This window comes from Zootoca vivipara, chromosome 5, assembly GCF_963506605.1.
Source record: "Zootoca vivipara chromosome 5, rZooViv1.1, whole genome shotgun sequence".
Taxonomy (NCBI): Eukaryota; Metazoa; Chordata; class Lepidosauria; order Squamata; family Lacertidae; genus Zootoca; species Zootoca vivipara.
The window spans coordinates 76,632,188-76,656,393 of record NC_083280.1 but is presented as its reverse complement, the minus strand read 5'-3'; the positions used below and the strand labels follow the sequence as shown (position 1 = coordinate 76,656,393).

The 24,206-nt window shown below is 45.8% G+C and overlaps 1 protein-coding gene across 1 annotated transcript in view; it reads left to right on the top strand.

Moving 5' to 3' along the window:
• The window catches only part of GRID1 (glutamate ionotropic receptor delta type subunit 1), a 658,224-nt gene that overhangs the window by 530,095 nt on the left and 103,923 nt on the right, over positions 1–24,206 (top strand). The window contains exons 6-8 of the mRNA XM_060275205.1: positions 584–757; positions 19,094–19,255; positions 23,956–24,075. Of these exons, the coding sequence (XP_060131188.1) occupies positions 584–757; positions 19,094–19,255; positions 23,956–24,075 (456 nt within the window). The remainder of the gene's footprint in view (positions 1–583; positions 758–19,093; positions 19,256–23,955; positions 24,076–24,206) is intronic.

Below are 24,206 nucleotides of genomic sequence, written 5' to 3'. Positions count from 1 at the left end.
GCTGTAAAAGCATAAATTTCCTCAATTTTAATTATTCTACCTATTCCTTATTACACGTAGACTTCACTATACCCTTGTGAAGCCTGATAAAAGCATTTGAAGCTATTAATATGTAGTTCCTCATCCAGGCACTGACCAAATTTATCCACACTTCTGCTCGCCCTGCCACTTTCCCGGGAGGAAATTGATGGTTTAGAGCCGAAATTGATGGCTTAACACAATTGGGTTTTCTGCTTATTGCAGTTTGTTCCGATTTAGCACGAAAGAGCATCCTTCCCAGGGAAACACAGTGGGGCAAAGGCAAAGCCACTCAGACCCATGCCTAGAAAGGATGGGGTAAGCGGAAAGCTGCTCGGAGCCATGCTTCCTAGGCACAGAATGTCCTGTATAGATGAGGCCAGAGATTGGCTAAGTTTTCACTAGGTAAGAGCACCAAGTTCTCTCCGTCTCAGTTATTTTCTGTTTTTTTAAAAAACATGTCCTCAGAAATATATAGGTGCTGGAGTTCAATAAAGAAAAGAATGATTCAAAGTACAATTTATCATGGAAGTGGATTCTAATGAATTCCTTTCTTTCCTCACAGGAAATCAGCGATAATGAAATTTTGGAATTGGTGCACAGTGCTCTTGGGAGGATGACCGTCATACGGCAGATCTTCCCTCTGTCCAGAGAGAACAATCAGCGATGCATGAGGAACAACCACCGGATATCTTCGCTCCTCTGTGACCCACAAGAAGGTTATCTTCAGATGCTTCAGGTCAGTAGCATGTCTATTGAGTAAGAGGCTCATCTCTTCTCTTTCCCTTGGGAAGAGGTCATGACCTGTGATTTTACTAGGAAAGTTCACAGGAGTAAGAGAACAGGAAAAAATGCAAATAGAAGGGCTTAGGTCTCAGTGTGTTCCACATACAGGATGTAAATGGAAGTTGGCCAACCCAATCATCTCCTTCCCCTAGTTTCCAAATGCTTTAGATCTGATTTTATTGGCAGCCCATTGCACTGACTCCTGTCAAATCCTCTTGAGAAGCTGTTTTGTGTAAAAAGTATCTTACGTTCTATTACCGTGTATTAAGCAATTTCATAGGCACAAATGTAATGACTAGGAAAGCTGAACACGAAAATTTTGACGAGCTCTGCTGAAATGACTTACCTGCTTTTTGCGTTCCTTGGCATGTGTTGAAATTTGCAATTTTTGACACTTGAGAATATTCTCGTGTGGTTTGGTTGTGTGAATATAGATAACCACCACAACCCTAGAAAGAGCTAAGCACTCCTAAGCTCTTTCAGAATTTCTGGCCCAATATCCTTTTAAAATCAAATAAGACTAGACCAACTGTCATAGCCAGGAATGTGAGAATTATATTCAAAATGTCCTCACTGGTACATTGGATTCATGTTTATACATTATCCCATAACTAGAAGCAAGCAGGATGATCAAATTGTGGGGAAAGGAAAGAATATAGGATTTTTCATTGATTGTAAGGAAATCACAGGAAGGTGCTACATCATTAGTCCACGAGACTCAGCCCTGTCTATACTGGAATGGCTCTCCAGGGAGATTCCAGGGATGGAAACTGGGACCTTTTTTTATACAAAGTGTGTGCTGTACCACTGAGCTATGTGGCCTGGCCTTAATTTCTTCTGCCTCCCATCAAGGCAGAGAAGTCTTCAGCTGAGCCAGGGAATGTGAAATTCGGCTAACCCAGATACAAAGCCCTCCCCCTTTCATAGTTATTGCTTATTATGGAGAATTTAAGCAGGTGGTTTATGCAAAAAGTATCCCAGCACAAGTATCTTGCAAACATGTCTGCCTGCTGACAGGAAAATGTCAGGTACTAGGCCACCAAGCCAAATGCAGTCTTTCTGAAAAGGAAAAAAATGAACACGGCATTCTTCATTGGACTTGCTTTAAAAGATCTGGTTCCACGTGATGATTACATCCAGGAAAGATGATTTCCCCAAGGCCGTTCTCCTTGGTGATTGCCCACCTCACTTTAGTTGGAGGGGACATCCAGAACAGGCCCTCTGAAGAGGATGTTAAGCTTTGGGTATGTGCACATCTGATGTAGTGATGTCTGCCAACTTGAACAGCTTTAATAGAGGATCAGGCTACGAGTGACTACTGGTGATGATGACTATATGCTACCTCCAAGATCAGAGGCAATTTGCTTCCAAGTGCTAGTAGCTGAGGAACACTAATGCGAGAGTACTATTGTCCCAATCTCCTGTTGGTGGGCTTCCTATACACACCAGGTTGACCACCATGGATTCTGGGCTAGAAAAGCCTTTTTTGGTGTGACCCAGTGGGGCTCTTAAGTTACCTCCCCACCCCACCCCACTGCAACATGATTTCATTGCTGGAGCCAAAGCATCTCCTCTTGGGCTGTTGAAGATTCTGCACCTGCTCAGTCTTCCTGGTACCAGTTGCAACTGAAGCAGTAGAACAGGAGTGATGATTATATTAGAATCATAGAGTTGGAAGAGACCACAAGGGCCATCCAGTCCAACCCCCTGCCAAGCAGGAAACATCATCAAAGCATTCTTGACATATGGCTGTCAAGCCTCTGCTTAAAGACCTCCAAAGAAGGAGACTCCACCACACTTCTTGGCAGCAAATTCCACTGTCGAACAGCTCTTACTGTCAGGAAGTTTTTCCTAATGTTTAGGTGGAATCTTCTTTCTTGTAGTTTGAATCCATTGCTCTGTGTCCGCTTCTCTGGAGCAGCAGAAAACAACCTTTCTCCCTGCTCTATATGACATACTTTTATATATTTGAACATGGCTACCCCCGCCAGACCTTAGATGTTACTTAGATTACTTAGAATGTTAATGGTAAAACTTTTACTGCTTTCTCTGCCAGATTCGAAAGAGTGTTTCGGTGTTGTTGTTTCCTTTTGAAATGTCCAGTAGTCATCAAACCAAGTTAATATGTACTGTAGTAATAAATAATACCTGGCCATCTTTCTTATTAGCTGTTGCTGGCTCCGTTTTGCTATAGTAAGCAAGCAGATTTCTGCCATCTTCTTAGGGTAGTATTTATTGGGGCAAATAAATGCAACTACTTAGAATATAAGCCAATAAAGAAAAAATATTTAGGTCACAGCATATTAACTTTAATCTGATAGAATTAGCTAAAATTCTGCTGGAGCTACTTGGTTCTGAATGTCCTCATGAACAGCACCCAAAGGTTTTCTTTATTGGTGACAAACCTTGTAAAGCTCTGTCTGACAAGCCTAGTAAAACTGTCCATAAAACTCAGACAGTGGAGCACATCGCTCCTAAATTGTGTGTGCTTTGACGGTGCAGTGCCTACCTTATTCCATCAGATCTCTTGCCAGCATTGTCTTCTGGCACTCATTTGGAGCCATGAAGCCAAATGTTTAAATAAATTTAGGTTTTGTTTGTTCCAAATCTCTCAGGTGGGAGGATTTTGATGGAAGGTCTTGATGGTAAGTGTATGGGATGGCAGAGGATGAGTTGGGGAGGCATGTTACTACATTCTGAATTGTGGTAGAAGGCCTGCTGCATCACACACACAAAGACCCTGCCATGGCAACCTGCCACACACTGGTTTATGTCCGAGTGGCACTTTTCCATGAGTTGCAGGTGTTTCTGGGGTGCGCTCACTTTGATCATTTTACCCTATTGCTCTCCTTTACGCTACACATTTCTGCCCTGCTGACCTTCTCATCCCTGTTAAGCTTTAGGCCTCAAGATCCATATTGGCTTTGGTTTGCAGACATTTGATCTGGCTAGAACAACGTTTAAATGCCTAAAGAGAATCTACAAGTATATGCGCATGGGTTCTCTTCTAACATTTAAGCAAGTGCACAGGAGTTAGGAGAAGAGTCTTGCCTTTATGTGCATTTATTCCACTCAGATTCAAAATCTGTCAAGGTCTTTCATTTGGGGCATTGGTACACCTTAGGGTAAAGGTAAAGGGACCCCTGACCATTAGGTCCAGTCGTGACCGACTCTGGGGTTGCACGCTCATCTCGCATTATTGGCCGAGGGAGCCGGCGTACAGCTTCCAGGTCATGTGGCCAGCATGACAAAGCCGCTCCTGGCAAACCAGAGCAGCACATGGAAACGCCGTTTACCTTCCCGCTGTAGTGGTTCCTATTTATCTACTTGTATTTTGACGTGCTTTCGAACTGCTAGGTTGGCAGGAGCTAGGACCAAGCAACGGGAGCTCACCCCGTCACAGGGATTCGAACCGCCGACCTTCTGATCAGCAAGCCCTAGGCTCAGTGGTTTAATCCACAGCTCCACCTGAGTCCTACACCTCAGGGTAGACAATTACATTTCCATACTGTATTAATTTATTAACATACCTCTAACCCAAGCTATATCAGTTTTTTTTATTTTTTAATGTGGGTCTTTTTGGGGGGGGGAGCTATTGGGTTGTTGTTTTCATTTTGATTATTTTGTGGTTTTATATTTTGATTTTGTTCTGTGAACTGCCCTGAGACCTCCAGGTATAGGGCGGTATACAAATTCAATAAATAAGTATCAGTTGATCTCAGGGCAAGATACAGCAATCAAACACAAAAAAACATGAAGCGTAACCAATAAGGGTCATGTTCAGCATAAAATCTTAAATGCTGAGCACTAGCAAACATCACAAGCAAGTCAAATTCTAAACTCCTCTCATCATAGGCCAAATTCCTTGGTAAAAAGCCAGGTTTTAATTTGTTGTGGAGGAGAGCCCTCTCCCACCTCACCAGATCTTAAGTTTAAGGCAGGAATATGTAGTGAGAGGTGCTCTCTTAAGTATCATGGTCCCAATCCATTCAGGGCAGGCACGTAGCAAGGGAGGGGCGTAGTGGGCGGGCCGCCCCTAGCTCCAGTCTGGCGGGGGCAGCGCGGGGGCAGTGGCGCGCTCCCTGGCCCGGCCCGCCGCCACCCAAGCACTGCCGCCACCCAAGCGCGCCACCTGAGCAGAGCAGCAGCGCCAACCAGGATGGACTGCGCATGTGCAGACATACGCAGTACGTCCTGGCTCGTCCTGGCACACACGCTGTACGTCGTTTTGCACTACCTGCAAGTTGCATATCATCTTCAAGGGCAGGGGCATAGGAAGATAGGGGCGGTGGGTGCGGGGTGTCCCGGGCAGCGCGATTCCAGGGGTGCCATCATGGCTCCCCTCGCCCCACCCCCAAAACGTGCCCCCTGCCCCCAAATGCACGCCCACCCCTGCGCATGATGCCCCCTGCCCCCAAATCGCGCCCCTTTCCCCCAAATCGTGCCCCCGTCCTCAAAATGTGCACCCCGCCCCCAGAACGCATGCCACGTCCCTGGGGGCAGTGCGCCTGCTCTCTGTCCCTGGTGGCGGAGCATGAAGCTCCGCCCCTGTTCAAGGGCAGCCCCAAGCAGAGTGCATTGCAGTAATCTAACTGGGAGCTTATATGGAGCATGGACTGCTGTGGCCAGGCTCTCTTTTTCCAGGAACAGTTGTAGCCGGTGGGCCAGCAAAAAGCACCATGAACCACTGAAACTACTTGGAATCTGAGTGACAACTCCAGGAGCAGTCTCAGACTGTGTTCCTGTTCCTCTAGGGGGAGGCAACTAGCTAAGTCTAGAGCAAGTCTGTTACTCAATTCCTGAATATGCACTGCATGCTAGCAAAACGGTTGTTCCATTCTTTGCTCTGTTGAACAACATACATGAGCTATTAAACACTAACCAACAATTTCTGGCTGAGGGCCTTCAACTATTTACCCTGAACCTGGGTATCTCCACACTTGAACTGGAAATATGTGTCGCATTAACATATAGTTGCTTCCCACAATGGAGACTAATTTCATCTTAATGGGGCACTTTTCCTATAAGTTCAGATGTCTTGCCATCACTGGAAGTCATCAGTGATGTGACCTGGAGGCAAGAAGAAGCACACAGTGTTGCACTGTTAGATTGCGAGTAAGTTGTCCTAGACAGAACAAGGGAAATATACTATTGTGAGCACAGATTTTCAAAATGACTCCTGCTCTATTATTAGTTGTGCTGTGTGATGCAGATCATCCATTACCCCTGAAATAATATATTTACCAACTAAGGTGTAGGGTTTCTGTTATTACTGAAAAATAATTTCACAGCTCTGTGCTTCTGGTTCTCTAAAAAACACACACAAAAAAAATGTTATTTCTATTCACATTTTGTGTGTGCTTGCAGGAACTGATTTACCTAAACTCAGTTTGTTCTTTTGAGTTTTTATATTTAAAACAGGCATCCCCAAACTGTGGCCCTCCAGATGCTTTGGCCTACATGTCCCATGATCCCTAGCTAACAGGACCAGTGGTCAGGGGAGATGGGAATTGTTGTCCAAAACATTTGGAGGGCTGAAGTTTGGGGATGCCTGATTTAAAATATGGGATGAAAGGATCTGAGGCAGCTGACGTTACTCCGTCTAAACCCAAAGTATATAAAAAGCATTTATAATACTCTGGGGGGTTGAGGCAGTTAAACACACATGCTATGAGCTGAGTTACAAGTCCTTAGTTCAAACATAATCTTAGCCATGAAGTCATAGACATCTGATTTGTCACTTTGAGAACAGGTTGCTGGACTAGATGGGCTGTTGGCCTGACCTGGCAGGCTCTTTTCATGTTCATTGAGTGCCCTTACATAAGCTTCAGACCTTATTCACCCTGAGCTGTAATATGAACTACTTTACAGGATTGTTGTAGATGTAAGGATATTTTGAACTTGTTACAGTCTGTAGAGCCAACAACCACAACAAAACATTGATGATGTACAGAAGATATTAACAAGCTTGAGGTGCAGCACCCCATAGACCAGCAATCCCCAAACTGCGGCCCTCCAGATGTTTTGGCCTACAACTCCCATGATTCCTAGCTAACAGGACCAGTGGTCAGGGATGATGGGAATTGTCACAGAGGCCGGAGCGGGCTACTTCAGAGTAACGACTCTACACAGCTCTGCATTTTATTCTTTTATTGGTGCTGCGTATTTACAGTGCTGAAGTCATTGCTATATACACGGAGCTATGTGTTCAGTCGGGTTCAGAACCTCCGAATGGCTTTTGGCGCGTCTTTCTCCAACACAAAAGCCTCGGTAGACCCATCCTCTTTCCTCTCCTCTTTCTGCGCAATTCCGGAGTTGGGGGGATGGGTCTCCCCCCCCTTATTTGCCCCTTCCTGTTCCACCTGAGACCCTGGCTCCGCTACCTTGCCTGAGCCTCGGACACGACTTCCTGCTTCCCCACTGGAATCGGAACTCTCTCTGCTTTCCCCTGTGCTCGGGGATGGGCTTGAACTCAGGAGGGGAGGGACTTCGCGATATCCCCTGTCCCTCACATCCACCCCCCTTCCAAGCTCCCCTTCTCCCCTCCCCAGGTCCCCCCCGGGTGTCGGTGACGACTGGAAGCCTAAGAACTCAGTACTTTCCGAGCCCGTTGGTGTGAACACCTCCCCCCAGTCTTGCGAGCCCCCCCCTTCCGCCTGGGAGGACTGGAAACCCAAAAAGTCCGTGGCGTCAGAGCTGGTGGGGGTAAAAATGTGCTGCCAGTCTGCTTCTTCCTCTGACTGAGTGGATCTCGGCGACGCCCATACTTCTTCCTCTGGTTCCTCAAACTCCGCTTCCCATCCCCATGGTGAACTGCTCTCCAGTACTTCCTCCCTCTCCCCCTCCCCCTCCCTTTCCATGTGCCAGGGCTTGGGTCTGTGGGGAAAGAGGGCGTGAAATTCTTCCACCAAGAATTCCTCCTGTATCTGAGAGGCTGGGACCCACTCATTTTGGGATGGCGGGGTGTCCTCCCATGCCATGAGGTACTCCAGGCCCCCCACCCCTCTCCGTGAATCCAGGATGGCCGTGGCCTCATTGAGTTGCTCCCTGCCTTCCCTCTCCCCCCCTCCCTCGGGGGTTTGGTCGCTGTCTCGGAGCCTGCTGCTTGCCCTGTACGGCGACAGCAGCGATCTATGAAACACTGGATGCACCCTCATGTCCTCTGGTAGTGCCAATCTGAAGGCCACCGGATTGACCTGTTGCGTGACCCTGAAGGGGCCCAGCCGTCTGGGCGCCAGCTTTTTGCACCTCCCTCTAATGGGAAGGCCCTCCGAGGACAACCAAACCTTGTCCCCCACCCTGATGACCTCCCCTTGTCGCCTGTGGCGATCTGCCCCCTTCTTGTACGCTTCCTTGGCCCTCTCCAAGTGCTCTCTGAGCTGTTGGTGCACCGTCTCTAGTTCCTCTGCCCAATCCTCTGCCCGTGGGCCCTCCTCCTCCTCCTCCCCCTCCCTCTCCGGGAAAGATCTGAGGTCGCGCCCATAATTGGCCTTAAAGGGCGACACCCCTGTGGAGACGTGCACTGCATTATTGTAGGCAAATTCCGCCAGTGGCAGGCGATCCACACAGTCCGTTTGCCTCTGGCTGACGTAGCATCTCAGGTACTGCTGCAGAATGGCGTTGACCCTCTCCGCCTGTCCATTAGTCTGCGGGTGTCTAGCCGTCGATAAGCTGACCTCCACCTGCAGGAGGTTCATGAGCCGCCTCCAGAACCTGGAAACAAATTGGCGGCCACGATCCGAAATAACCCTTAAAGGTAATCCATGCAGTCTGAAGACGTGGTCAACAAACAGTTTGGCTGTCTCTTCTGCAGAGACCGCCCTGGCACACGGTATAAAGTGGCACATTTTGGACATAAGGTCCACCACCACCAACACTGCGGTCTTGCCCCTGGATGCAGGCAGGTCCGTGATGAAGTCCATGGACACCACTTCCCACGGCCTGTGAGGTGTGGCTAAGGGCTCCAGCAATCCTGCTGGCGCTGCTCTGACTACCTTTGCCCGCTGGCAGGTGTCACAGCCCCGTACATAGTCTCTAACATCTTCCCGCACCCCTGGCCACCAGAAGTGTCTCATGACTAGGTGAGCGGTTTTGTCCCTTCCAAAATGACCCGCCGTCGGGTTGTCGTGCATCTGCTTGAGGATCTTACGTCTAAGCTGGGTGGTGGGCAGGTATAGTGCCCCCTTGTGGAAAAGCAGCCCCCTGCGTTCTGCAAAGTCTTTTGCCTGCACCCCCCCTCTCAGTTCTCTGAAGATGCAGGAGGCAAACTCATCTGCTGCCGTCAGTGCTGTGAGTTCTGCCTCACTCACCACTGCTGCTCCGCAGGACCATGCTGATGGGGGGAAAATGTGCCTGGGTGCTGGTGGCAACTCCTGCTCCATGTACTCTGGTTTGCGGGAGAGGGCATCTGCCCTGACGTTCTGCTCCCCCGGTATGTAGTGGATGGAGAAGTTGAAGTTCGAGAAGAACTCTGCCCACCGTATCTGCCGCTGGTTGAGCACCCTGGCTGTTCTCCAGAACTCCAGGTTCTTGTGGTCTGTGCACACCTGGATGGGGTGCTTGGCGCCCACCAGGAAGTGTCGCCAGTGCTGGAACGCAGCGTGGATCGCAAGAAGTTCCCTATCAAACACCGTGTAGTTGCGTTCTGGCTGGGTCAGCTTCCTGGAGAAGAAGGCACAAGGTCTCCACTCTCTGTTGGCGTCCAGTTGCAACAGGATCGCTCCCAAAGCCCTGTCTGAAGCATCGGTCTCAACGCGTAGGGGCGCATCCTGCACCACGTGGAACAGGTTTTGGTCCGAAGCGAACACCCTCTTGAGGCTTTCGAACGCTGCTTGCGCCTCCTGTGTCCACCTGAACTTCTGCTTGCCTCTCAGGCAGTCCGTGATGGGAGCCGTAACCCGTGAGAAGTTCTTGATGAATTTCCTGTAGAAGTTGGCGAAGCCTAGGAGGCGTTGGGCATCTTTGCGCGTCCTGGGGCTGTGCCAGTCCAGGATGGCCTGCACCTTGTCCTTGTCCATCGCCAGCCCCTTGTCTGACAGTTTGTAGCCCAGGAAGTCTACTTCCCTGGTGTGAAACTTGCACTTCTCCAGCTTCACATACAGGTGGTTCTCCTTCAGGCGCTGCAACACCTCCCTGACATCCTTCACATGTTGCACTGGGTCGTTGGAATAGATAAGGATGTCATCTAGGAAGACCAAGCAGTTCTTGAAGAGGAGGGACCCCAGGACGTGGTGCATGAAGGCCTGGAAGCATGCTGAGCCCCCTTGCAACCCGAAGGGCATTACCAGATATTCAAAAGAGCCCAGGGGCGTGAACATCGTGGTTTTCCACTCATCGCCTTCCCGGATCCTGATTAAGTTGTACGCCCCCCTCAGGTCTAGCTTGGTGAAAATCTTGCCCCTGCGTGCCGCTGTCAGGAGATCGTCCACTCTGGGCATGGGGAAAGCCACTGGCTCTGTCACTGAATTCAGTCGTCTAAAATCCACCACAAGGCAGCGCTGTTGCGTGTCTTTCTTGTCCACCCAGAAGACCGGGCTGCCCCCTGCTGCCTTGCTTTCTCTGATGAACCCCCGTTTGAGGTTCTTGTCTATAAACGCACACAGATCCTCCAGCTCCTGATCTGACATGGCGTACAGCTTGGCTGGGGGTATCGTTGCCCCTGGCACCAGGTTGATCTGGCAGTCAAAAGACCTGTGTGGGGGCAGGTGGTCGGACTCCGCTTCGCTGAAGACCTCCTGCAGGTCCCAGTATGGTTTGGGTATCGCCTCACCCCCTTTGACGTGCATGGTGGCCACCGTGGCTATTGGAGGCCCCTCCCCTGGTTGGTGCTGCATGCAATGTTCCAGACAAAAGTCCGACCCAAACGTGATGCATCTCTGGTGCCAACTGATGGAGGGGTCGTGGCGCGTCAGCCAGCTCATGCCCAAGACGATGGGGGGGTCTGAGATGGTGGTGACGTTGAATGCCAGTGTCTCTGAGTGCCTTCCCACCGTCATTCTCATGGGGGGGGGGTTGATGAGTGATGGCCCCTCCCAGCAGCTCCCTGCCGTCAATGGTGGCTACGTGCAAGGGAAAGTCCAGCTGCAGAAGCTGTATTTGGTGCTCTTCTGCAAAGTTTCTCGAGAAGAAGTTGGCAGATGCACCACTGTCAATTAAGGCGAGGACTGTCAGGGGATAGCCATTTGGGAGCGTTAACGTCACTTCTAGAACCACTCCTGCTCTGGGAGGGGTGGGCTGGCTCTGCTCCGCGCTGTGCGGGTGGGCGGGCTGGGGCTGTTGTCTGCTGACTGCGCCTGGCTGCTGCCCCTTGTCTCCTGCAACCAGGCTTTCCCGTTTCCCTGCTGTGGTGCTGCGTCAGTGGGGGAGGGCACAACCGTTCCCGCCTTTCCTTGCCACTCTCTGCGATGTGGGCAGTCTCTGACGAGATGCTGGGGGGAGTTGCAGAGAAAGCAATTCCCGCCCGTTCCCTCCTTGCGTCTTGTCGCCGCTGGGGTTTGAAAAGCCCCCGCGCGCGCGCTATCAATTTGCATGGGTTCCTGGTCCTGGCTGGTCCCAGGCGTGGCTTGGAAGGGTTGTTGGGGGAGTGGCTTCTCCTGCGACCGTGGGAACCAAGCCCGCTTTGCGCGCATTGCTTGCTTGTCGTTCCACCGGGATTCCTGTCTCACCCCCACCGCCAGAGCCGCTTTGCTCAGCTGATCCATATTACTGGGCTTTGGACCTCTTGAGAGCTCATCTTTCACATCCTCATTCAACCCCAGGTAGAACGCCGCTTCCATCGGAGGCGAGTGCAGTTCCCACCCCAGTCGGTGCACTAGCATGGTGAATCTCGCCCAATATTCGCGAACTGTTATTGTTCTTTGCCTTAAATTATGCAGTTCCTCCTTGGTCTGGTCCATATGACTATCGGACGCATACATAGTTTTTAAAGCCTCTAGAAATAGTTTGACATTCTTCATGCAGGGATTTTTTGTCGTGATTAACGGTCTTAGCCACTCCCTGGCTGCTCCTGTAAGGTGTTCCACAATAAACGCTACCCTGTGCTCATCATCAGGGAACTCATCATGGTGCAGCTCAAGAGCATACACGATCTCAGTCTCAAAGCCATGATATTCCCTCGGGTCTCCATTGAACTTGCTTACTAGGGTCCCTGCTCTCCTTCCTGGCAGCACTTGGAGTTGGGGGGCCCCTCCCGCCTTGTTTTTCTTGGCATCCAGCTTGTTTTGGAGCTCTACCGCCACCGCCCTTAATTGCTGCTCTTTTTCCTGAAGCGCTCTCACCTGTTCCGCAAGTTGTAGCCGGTCCTCCTGGACCTTCTTGGTTTCTTCTTTAGCTGCCTTTAATTCCCCCTGTGCCTGCAGCGCCAGTTGCTGAAGGTCCTGTTGGGCTTTCTCCGCGATCTGCCGCCATTTCTCCGCCTCTGACGCACTCATCCCGGCAACTCCAAAGTAGCCCAAAAAAGGATTCGGAGGTTGCTGTCACAGTGGCCGGAGCGGGCTACTTCAGAGTAACGACTCTACACAGCTCTGCATTTTATTCTTTTATTGGTGCTGCGTATTTACAGTGCTGAAGTCATTGCTATATACACGGAGCTATGTGTTCAGTCGGGTTCAGAACCTCCGAATGGCTTTTGGCGCGTCTTTCTCCAACACAAAAGCCTCGGTAGACCCACCCTCTTTCCTCTCCTCTTTCTGCGCAATTCCGGAGTTGGGGGATGGGTCTCCCCCCCTTATTTGCCCCTTCCTGTTCCACCTGAGACCCTGGCTCCGCTACCTTGCCTGAGCCTCGGACACGACTTCCTGCTTCCCCACTGGAATCGGAACTCTCTCTGCTTTCCCCTGTGCTCGGGGATGGGCTTGAACTCAGGAGGGGAGGGACTTCGCGATATCCCCTGTCCCTCACAGGAATTGTAGTCCAAAACATCTGGAGGGCCTAAGTTTGGGGGTGCCTGCCATAGACAGAAGCACACAAACCCAGCACCACTGATTGGGTTTGTCTTTTCAGAAAGGCCCAGAGCCAATAAAAAATGGTGGCGATCCAATAAGATGATCTAGGAGGAAACCATGGCCAATGGTACTGAAAGCTGCCAAGAGGTCCAGAAGAACAAACAGGGTTACATTCAACCCATCCTTTCCCTGGTGTAGTCATCCACCAGGGTGATCAAGGCTGTTGCCATCCAATAGCCAGGCTGGAAACCAGATTGCAATGGATCTAAGTAATTACTTTCCTTTAAGACTGCCTGGAATTGAAATGCCACCACTCTTTCAACGTTACTGAAAAATGAAATGTTTGATACTGGACAGTAATTGCTGCCCTTTTCAAAAGCGCCAGCACAGCCTTTTGCCGATGTTCTGCTCTTCTCTCCTTGACTTCAGCATTGCAGAATTGTACCGTACTATGCAGGGATTTGGAAGGACTGATGTTTCAATAGCACCAGTGGGTCATATCTGTATCAGTCACTACTATGGCTTCTGCCTGCCCAAACAGTTCCTGATGTTTATAAGAGCAGTCTGTTAGTTTGATCTTGACTGCTGCAGTCCATTCTGAATTTCTCTTAAGGAATAGGGAAATAATATATTTCTCCTACTGCACCATGTTAGATCTTAGTTAACATTAGAAGTAATATTGCTATATGTACAGCCCCTCTGAGAACCTTTCATCAAAGTCAATAGCCCATGGATTGATTCTGGAGATAATTCTGGGGTCTTTGGAACATATGTTAGTACAGTGGAACCTTGGTTCTCAAACGGCTTAGTTGACAAACGAATCGGCTCCCGAATGCCAAAAACCCGGAAGTAAGTGTTTCGGTTTTTGAACATTTTTCAGAAGCCAAATGTCTAAGAAAGTAATAAGGAGTACATTTGTATGTGTCCAGTAAAAGGTCCCTGGGTCTTGCAGTGGAGAGGATTGTCTTGCTGTTCTTATATACATATTTAGAAATGTATTGAAAGTAGGAAAGGGGCTTCTCTGTTGTGGTATCCTGACCTTGGAACTTCCTCCCCCTTGAAATCAACCAATATTTCAGGCAGTTTAGGCACCAGGTTAAAACCTGCCTTTTTGTTCAGATTTCTAAGTTTTCACTTGAGGTGGTTTTAACTGTCGTTTCTACCGGTATTGCATTTTTAGTATATTGTGTTTGGTTTTGTGAAATGTTATTTTTACCTGCTCATAGATCTCCAGATGTGGGGCAGGAAACAAATTGTCTGAATAAAATAAAGTATTCCTTCTCCCAAGTGTGTAGCGAGGAAAAATCAGCACTGCTGCACAATTCAGTAAACCCAAATCAAAAGTGGTGACCTTGTTTTTATTTTCTCCTTAGCACTCCTTTTCTTCCAATCGAGGCACACTGCTCCAGAGATAATTCTTCAGTTTCCTCTTTTCTCATGTCTTGAGACCACCTGGGCAGGCTTTGCGTGGCGGTTGAGGAATTTACATGAATTCCTTGTTATCGTGCACCTCCATGTGCAGTGGGTGTTTGCAGCAAATTGAGATTTGTGGTGGTGCTTGAGGTAACAAACGTAAGCAAGCTTCACCCCCTTTCCTCCTTCACAGCATTTCCATTTTTGGCAGCAAAAGTGTGATGCTGTAAATATCTTCTCTGACACCAGAAGAGAGTTGTGTGAGGGAAACATGTTCACATCTATAAGTCCGTAATGGATGGGGCCCCTGAAAGGGATTTGAAGTGACAGCAATGTGGAATTCTGAATGTCATGTTTAAAGGAGGAAAGGTAGCTGGAAAGGTTCTTGCTGTATCTAAAGCATGGCAGGGAACTGGGGGAAATTAGTTTGACCCTGATCTAGAAACACATTTGTAGTGGTGTTGTTTTCTTTCTGTGCAGTGAACTGCAAAGTTTGAAGGGGCCTTTCCGTGTGGAGTGATTTTAGTAAGTTGCTGGTGGAAGATGCAGAGTTTGAGTGATGTGTATCTCTACTTTGAATCCATGTGTATTTTCTAAACTTTTTTTGTGAACAGTTCTTGTTTTAAGGCTGTCATGATTTTTACTGATTGGTAATTAAGCTTAAAATGTTTAGGTCTGTAATTATAAATATTTTCAAATTGTAAATTTCCCTGACAAAGGATCAGAGTGGTCTGAAATGTGACCAATAGCGTATACTATACTAGCTTATGGGAAATAGTGTATACTATTTTTCCTGTTGTTGTTGTTGTTTAGTCGTTTAGTCGTGTCCGACTCTTTGTGACCCCATGGGCCATATACTAAAAATGAGCTTTTTGCTCATTTTCTCAATTAGAAATTTATTGGGTCCCCCATTTTCTGCTTAGCTTTCCTACCTATAAGCAGCTGCTTACAGTAGTGCTTCTTATGTTGGTGTAATATAGTTGCAACCCTATGCACTGTCAATAGCGACGTCAAAGGCACCTGCCTTTTCTAATATTTGATTTTTGGATTCCCTGCCCATCACTTCTTGTCACCATTAGGACCTATTGAATGTCCTATTTTCCACTAACATCTGCCCCTCCATTCTACCTGTCCATCTAAACATATGAAAGTACTTATGCTTCAGGCATATGAGAGAGAAGTAGATTCTGCCTTAAAGAGAATGAACACGTTTTTCTTGTTGTTGTTTAGTTGCTTAGTCGTGTCCGACTCTTCGTGACCCCATGGACCAGAGCACACCAGGCACTCCTGTCTTTCACTGCCTCCCGCACTTTGGTCAAACTCATGTTCGTAGCTTCGAGAACACTGTCCAACCATCTTGTCCTCTGTCGTCCCCCTCTCCTTGTGCCCTCAATCTTTCCCAAACATCAGGGTCTTTTCCAGGGAGTCTTCTCTTCTCATGAGGTGGCCAAAGTATTGAAACCTCAGCTTCAGGATCTGTCCTTCCAGTGAGCACTCAGGGCTGATTTTCTTCAGAATGGATAGGTTTGATCTTCTTGCAGTCCATGGGACTTTCAAGAATCTCCTCCAGCACCATAATTCAAAAGCATCAATTCTTTGGCGATCAGCCTTCTTTATGGTCCAGCTCTCACTTCCATACATCACTACTGGGAAAACCATAGCTTTAACTATATGTGCACATTAACAATGAACAAAAAACCTAGAGGCCATGAGTGAGAGCACATATGCTAAATACCATAAACCAGGCATGGGGAACCTGTGGGCCTCTGGATGTTGTTGGACTCCAACCCCCATGAGCCTCAGTTATCAGGACCAAAGGTCAGTGACTGTGGAAACTGTTGTCCCCCAACATCTTGTGAGCCACCGATTTCCTATCTCTGCTGCAAACAGTGAGAGAAATGGCAAATAGGCAAGCTGTCTGTGTCCTCAAACAACAGGGGTTTTTTTGTTTGCAAGGATATATATATCTCCATCTTTCAAAATAGAAGATGTTCAGAATGAACAGTCTTCAAAATGAAGAATTTTTGAAAAGGCACCACATGTTATATATACATCAAGAAGGAATTGTCTGGTAAATACCCAGGGATGGGGAATATAGCAGTGCAGGAACTGTGGCAGATAGAACATGAAGTCAGTCCTACAACTTTCTATAAAGAGAAAGAGGAAGTGTATTCTTGGGAAAAGATGCTGTGACTTCCCCTCTCCAGAACTATAATAGAACAGTTCAAACCTGAGAGTATGTGTAGTGCATTTCATGCCGGCTACTAAAACTCAACTCTGCAATGAATTACTAATATGAAGTGTCGGTGTGAAATGGAATTCATCAGGGAGCGGAGGGAATCTGGTCTCTCACTTTCAGTACATTAAACAAAATGGTATGGTTTCGCCTTCTACACGTAAAACGTGCTTTTAAGTGAGCTACAGAACCTCAGTATAAAAGGAGAACATGGAGTCCAACTAAATGACAAATACTTGCCTGAACATTGGCTTTTGAAATAAGGTGTGAAGAGACGAAAACTGGAGTTGGGCAGAATAATGAGCTGCAGACACAAGTCCCCTGAGGTTAAACTTTGGCTATTTTTGCAGCTCCATTGGCACTCTGATTTGAGTCTTCTAGAGCTACCTTCTCAGATTTAGTGATATTGGTGCAATAGCATCAAAAGTGTAGGGCAATCAGAGTTTCCTGCCCTTGTATAATTTGGGCATGGATGCAAAAATGGACCTGTAAGGCCAAGTCACAATTCAGAGCTCTTCAAATAATCATATTTAATCTGCCGTCAATTTTGTCTTTGTAATTGATAGACATGCTTTCAAGGTGTTAGAGGCAAACTCAGATATCAGCTTGCTTGGAGAATGACTGAGGTTAAAAAGAGAGAGACACTTGCGCATCAAGGCCCAGGTGCACACCCCCAGGAATAATAAAAACACATTGACAGAGAATTTTAGTTTAAAGATTAATGGGCAAAATTTAGGCCACAACTTTATTGATTACAGAAATGTGAGTGGTATTGGCTTAAAGGTAAAGGTAAAGGGACCTCTGACCATTAGGTCCAGTCGTGACCAACTCTGGGGTTGTGGCGCTCATCTCGCGTTATTGGCCAAGGGAGCCGGCGTACAGCTTCCAGGTCATGTGGCCAGCATGACAAAGCCGCTTCTGGCGAACCAAGCAGCATACGGAAATGCCATTTCCCTTCCCGCCAGAGTGGTACCTATTTATTTACAGTGGTACCTCGGTTTATGAACACAATTGGTTCCGGAAGTCTGTTCATAAACTGAAGCGTTCATAAACTGAAGCAAACTTTCCCATTGAAAGTAATGGAAAGTGGATTAATCTGTTCGCGGAGTACTTAAACTGAAGCGTTCATAAACTGAAGCAAACCTTTCCATTGAAAGTAATGGAAAGTGGATTAATCCGTTCCAGACGGGTCCGCGGAGTACTTAAACTGAAGCGTTCATAAACTGAAGCATGGGTGTAATTGGTTCCGGAAGTCTGTTCATAAACTGAAGCGTTCATAAACTGAAGCGAACTTTCCCATTGAAAGTAATGGAAAATGAATTAATCCGTTCCAGATGGTTCCGCGCCGTTCATAAACTGAAAATTCATAAACCGAGGTGTTCATAAACCGAGGTTCCACTGTACTTGCACTTTGACGTGCTTTCGAACTGCTAGGTGGGCAGGAATTGGGACCGAGCAATGGGAGCTCACCCTGTCGTGGGGATTCGAACTGCTGACCTTCTGATCGGCAAGCTCTAGGCTCTGTGGTTTAACCCACGTCTGGTATTGGCTTAGGCATTGGCAATAACTATAACTGACTCCTGCCTGCCTTGTAGGAAGTCTGAAAGGGTAAACCACCAACAGAGGGAGCTCCGTCAATGGCAACCAACTGAAGCTCACCCCAGGGTTCCCATTGGGTCCTGGCATGGACCCAAGCAGACTTCAGACGAGATCCAGACACACGGATTCCTCTAACGGAATACCCTTGTACCTAGAGGGTCAGGTGATGGCTGTACCTTGCCTACCCCACATCTCACTAAGCTAATGCCTAACCACCTAACCTTACTAAGTTGTGACCATTGCTAAGAGGTAGGCAAAAACCAAATGGCCAGTGCCAATCCACCAAATGGAAAAAATTCTTACCCGGCCCTTGTTCCAAAACAGGTGACCTACCGGTGTCCAGAGCAAGGCCAAAGCAAACACTTAGAACTAGGGCGGGTGGGCGGGTGTTCGGTGGCGTGAAGCCAGATGAAGCCCTGACAATGCGCCACCACCTTTTAAAGCCCCCCCCCCCACGATCACACCACCACTCTCTAATTGGCCAACAGGCCAATGACACAATCGTGGGGCCACTGCGGGCTCGGGATCATCCCCCTCGCCGCCTCCTGGGTGTGCCCTGGCCCACACGCAACGCTGACCCTCAAAAAGGAGGATCCAATTTGTAGATTTACGTGGGCTCTGTGTCAGCAGCCTAACCTGGTCAAGAATGAACATTTTGCATTGAATTCATCTGGGGAGGAAAATACAGAGAGATGGGATTCTGGCTATGGAGAGATGCCAGGTATTGAACTCAGAGGGTGGTAATCTCAGTTGACTTACTCAAGAGTCTTACTCAGAGTCAATCCATTCAAAGTAAAGAAAATGACTAAGTTAGGTCCATTAATTTCAATGGGTTTATTCTAGTAAAACCCAGAATTTCTACATATAATGCATGTGCTCTACCAGAGTGCTGATTCTTTCTGTATCTTGCTGTCATTTGTGAAATCATAGCAAAATAGGTAATGAACAATTATTTACATGATGGGCTTGCCATTGCTTTAAATATGAATCAGTTCCATGCTTGGTTTTGCCTACCCCACTATACCCTTAAACATATTGGGGATTCTTTGACAATTTCCTCATATCTATATGTATGTTTTTCTTTTGCCCCTGTTTTCAGGTCTCCAACCTCTATCTCTATGACAGTGTGCTTATGTTGGCCAACGCCTTCCACAGAAAGCTGGAGGACAGGAAGTGGCACAGCATGGCAAGCCTGAACTGCATGAGGAAATCAACCAAGCCTTGGAACGGAGGCCGCTCCATGCTGGAAACGATTAAGAAGGTAAGAACAGGAAAATGGAAACCCAGCAGGGAGACTGAGCAGGCAAGCTTCCTTACCAAGGAATTCATGTTGCTTTGGCATGGCAGGATCAGGAGGAAAACACAGGGTGAGCTGGGGAACACATTGGCCAGGATTCAGAGAGAATCAAGGCAGATGAAGGGAAGAATTTGCAAGAGGTTTTGTGAATGCCGACATAGACCTATCTGGGCTTTGTAGCACCTCTGCCCTGCCCCACCCACCAGTCCCCTTCTTTCCAAATATAAAATGAAACAACAAAACAAAAGCCTTGTGGGAAGAGGAAGAAATAACAGGTGGTGAAGGCATTAGAGGGGCCTGTCACATTGTAAGCATTGGCTGTTGCCACAAGCCTTCTCACTGATTGCAAATGACCTTGGAGTGTCATTTGCTGCTGGGGATAATGGGATTTAGCAGCCAGGTGTCTCATTTCATGATTGGAGCCCTCTACACCCTTCTACTTAGCTGAGGTAAGTAATTTTTCTTTGGAGAAGGGGAAACTGGAAGGGAGGAAAAGCATAGGGTAAGAACCCCAGTTGGAGGCAGCCTGCTGTGCCCTGCTTGAATTTAGCATCCTAGCTTTGAATAGTCATGCTATTCCTACTTGCAACTCTAGACATGAAAAATGAGAACTGTGGTTTTCTGTTCTGGGATTTGGTCAGTTCCCAACATTATCCAGACATGCCAAGTATGGCTTATATCTGCACAAGGACTCAGTAGAATTCTGTTTTAGATCCAAATGAGATATTTTCTACTCTTTTGGCAGTTCTAGTGTGTGTTAAATCTCCCACAGGTGCTTATGAGTATTAAATGGTCTTTGCCAACATTCTCTAGTTTCTTTACAGAATGGGTACCTTTTAAAAAAAGGGATTATTATTTTTCATTGATGTAGATTAAGATAATAAAGGGACGCGGGTGGCACTGTGGGTTAAACCACAGAGCCTAGGGCTTGCCAATCAGAAGGTCGTTGGTTTGAATCCCCATAGCGGGGTGAGCTCCCATTGTTCAGTCCCAGCTCCTGCCAACCTAGCAGTTCGAAAGCATGTCAAAGTGCAAGTAGATAAATAGGTACCGCTCCGGAATGAAAAGAAGGAAAAGATTTTAGACAAATTGAAAGAAAAAGAAAAAAAATTGAGAGATAATCCAAAAAGTCAGGAAGTTCAAAAAGAGATAAAAGCTTTGCAGGTGCAGTACTCCCAAATAATAAATGAAGAAATTGAATGGAAAATTAGAAGAATGAAGCAAAGATCTTTCGAATCGGCCAATAAATGTGGAAAATTGTTGGCTTGGCAATTGAAGAAAAGACAAAAAGAGAATACAATTATAAAGATTATGGATGAAGGAAAATCTATTGAGAACCCTGCAGAGATACGGAAATGCTTTACAAAATATTACAAACAGTTATATAAAAGGGAAAAAGAAGATTTAGATGGAATTGAGAAGTTTATAAAAGAAAATGGACTGCAAAAAATTCCAACACAACAAAAGAGCCTACTGAATGGATTGATTACAAGACAGGAGGTTGAAACAGCAATACAAGAATTGAAAAACGACAAAGCCCCAGGACCTGATGGACTTACCTCCAAGTACTACAAAACATTAAAAAACTGGTTGATACAACCATTAATGGAGGTAGCAAATGAGATTTTAGGGGGGGGCAAAGCACCAGAGACTTGGAAAGAAGCTTTTATCTCTCTGATACCAAAACCGGATGTGGATAAGACTCAGGTTAAAAATTACAGACCAATCTCCTTATTAAATGTGGACTATAAGATATTTGCTAGTATTTTGGCATCAAGATTGAAAAGGGTGTTGAAAGACTTAATTCATAAAGACCAGGCAGGATTCCTGCCTGGTAGACATATGAAAGACAATGTGAGAATTATAATAGATATTCTTGAGAGATTGGAAGTGAAAATAAACACCAAAGCAATGTTAATTTTTGTAGATGCCGAAAAAGCTTTTGATAATATCTCTTGGAATTTTATGAAAAGAAATTTTGTAAAAATGGAGGTTGGCCAAAACTTTGTTAATGGGATTAATGGTATTTACTCTGAGCAAAGAGCTAAGATTATTGTAAATAATGTGGTCTCAGAAGAGATAAGAATTGAGAAAGGAACAAGACAAGGGTGCCCACTCTCCCCCCTGCTATTCATTTCCGTTCTGGAGGTTTTGTTGAACATGATAAGGAACGATGATGGTGTTAAAGGAATTACAGTGGGTACAAAACAATATAAGTTAAAAGCCTTTGCAGACGATTTAGTACTGACCTTGCAGAACCCTGAACAGAGTGCAGTGAGAGTACTGCAGATAATTCAAGAGTTTGGCAGTGTGGCAGGCTTTAAGTTAAATAAAGGGAAAACTAAAGTACTAGAAAAGAACTTGACATTGCAAGAGAGACAGAATATAGAGGATTGCACAGGACTGAAGTGTGTAAAAAAGGTGAAATACCTAGGAGTTAATATGACGTCAAAAAATTTGAACTTGTATAAAGACAATTATGAGAAACTTTGGAAAGAAATCCAAAGAGATTTGGAAGTATGGTCAAGGTTGAAATTGTCCTTAATGGGAAGAATTGCAACTGTTAAAATGAATGTATTGCCGAGAATGTTGTTTTTATTTCAGGCCCTACCGATAGTTGACAAAATGAAATGTTTTCAAGAGTGGCAGAAGACACTGTCTAAATTTGTCTGGCAGGGGAAGAAACCCAGGATTAAATACAAACTTTTGACTGATGTAAAAGAAAGAGGAGGATTCTCCTTGCCAGACTTAAAGATTTATTTTGAAGCCGCAGCTTTTTGTTGGTTGAAGGAATGGTTTTTGTTAGACAATGATGACTTGTTGGATTTAGAGGGCCATGATAATGCGTTTGGTTGGCATGCATATTTATGGTATGATAAAGTAAAATTACACAAAGGTTTTAAAAGCCATATAATTAGGAAATCATTGTTTAATGTTTGGATTAGATACAAAGATCTATTGGAAAGAAAAACTCCTAGGTGGATCTCACCACTTGAGGCAAAGAAACCTAAAAGGACAAATATGGATGAGAATAGGTTGAAATACAAAGATATCCTGATGGAGGTGGGAAACCACTTTAAGTTAAGGCCATATGAACAACTGAAAGATAGGTTGAGTGACTGGTTTCAGTATGTGCAGATAAATGAAGCATTCAAGCTAGATAAAAAAATAGGATTCCAGACAGAAAAGTCGAAATTAGAAACGGAGTTATTAGAGACAGACTACAAGAATTTGTCTAGAATGTATAATTTGTTGCTAGAATGGCATTTGAAAGATGAGCAAACAAAATCAGTGATGATTGAATGGGCCAAGGACTTGGGTCATAATGTGATGATGTCGGAGTGGGAAAAATTGTGGAAGAAGGGTATGAAATTTACGGCTTGTACTGTGTTGAAGGAAAATTTGATGAAAATGATGTATAGATGGTATTTGACGCCGGTCAAGCTGGCTAAAATGTATCACAAAAGCGACAATAAATGTTGGAAATGTAAGCAGGATGTTGGCTCATTCTACCATATGTGGTGGACATGCCCTAAGATAAAAGGCTTCTGGGAAATGATTTATAATGAGTTGAAAAAGATGTTTAAAAACACATTTTTGAAAAAACCGGAAGCCTTTTTGCTTGGAATAATTGGGGAAGAAATCCCCAAGGACGATGTTAATTTGTTTATGTATGCCACCACAGCCGCTAGGATCTTAATAGCACAATATTGGAAAAAAGAGGAACTGCCTTCGAGGCAGGAATGGCAAATGAAAATGATGGATTATATGGAATTGGCAGAATTGACAGGAAGACTCCGGGACCAAACAAATGACAAAGTTTTAAAAGATTGGAAGAAATTTAAAATATACATAGGGTATGAATTTGAAAACTAGATTTTGAACATCCAGGAAAATAAAGAAGTTAAGGCAATAGGGAAATAATAGAAGATTGAAAGGGAGAAAATATGATAGATGATATAAAGATGAAATTTTTGAAGTGTTAAAGAGACTATATGATGGGTAAGAAGGATGATTTAGAAACTGCTACAGAAGTTTATAAAAAAGAAAATCAGATAGTAGGGAATTGGGGAAGCCAGAGGACAATGAATATTAAAATGGATTAGAGATGATATATATTTTTTTTGTTGTATTTTTGTATTTCTGTATTTTGATGTTTATTTTTTGTATTTGTGTTCTGTATGTGTGTTGATAAAATGTTTAATAAAAAATATAATTAAAAAAAAAAAATAGGTACCGCTCCGGCGGGAAGGTAAACTGCATTTCCGTGTGCTGCTCTGGTTTGCCAGAAGCGGCTTAGTCATGCTGGCCACATGACTCGGAAGCCGTATGCCGGCTCCCTCGGCCTATAGAGCGAGATGAGTGCTGCAACCTCAGAGTCATCTGCGACTGGACCTAACGATCAGGGGTCCCTTTACCTTTTTAGATTAAGATCACACAGCGTACATTTGATATAAAAATCTATTTATTTTAGAAAATGGGTTCTATTTTAGAAAATGGGTTCTATTTTTAGAAAATGGGTTCTTGTGTTTGAAGACTATTGTGGGCATTTGTGGTGCTTATTATAAATGATGCTACCCTTTCAGTTTCATTACACTACTTTGCAAGTCACTTTTGTGATCTATATAATAAATGACCTAAAACTGATGACCTTGTTTCCTTAGGGTCACATCACTGGTCTCACAGGTGCTATGGAGTTCAGAGAAGATGGTGCCAACCCCTACGTCCAATTTGAAATCCTTGGAACCAGCTACAGTGAAACATTCGGGAAAGATGTGCGGAGGGTAACAATGTTTTCTCTTTTTTCTGCTTTTCTGTTCACACTCAAGGAGAGTTACATTCTAATTTCCTAGGGATAATGCTACCATTTTAGAACAACTGGTGGAACTGATCTTGCTCACAGCACTAAAGTCGT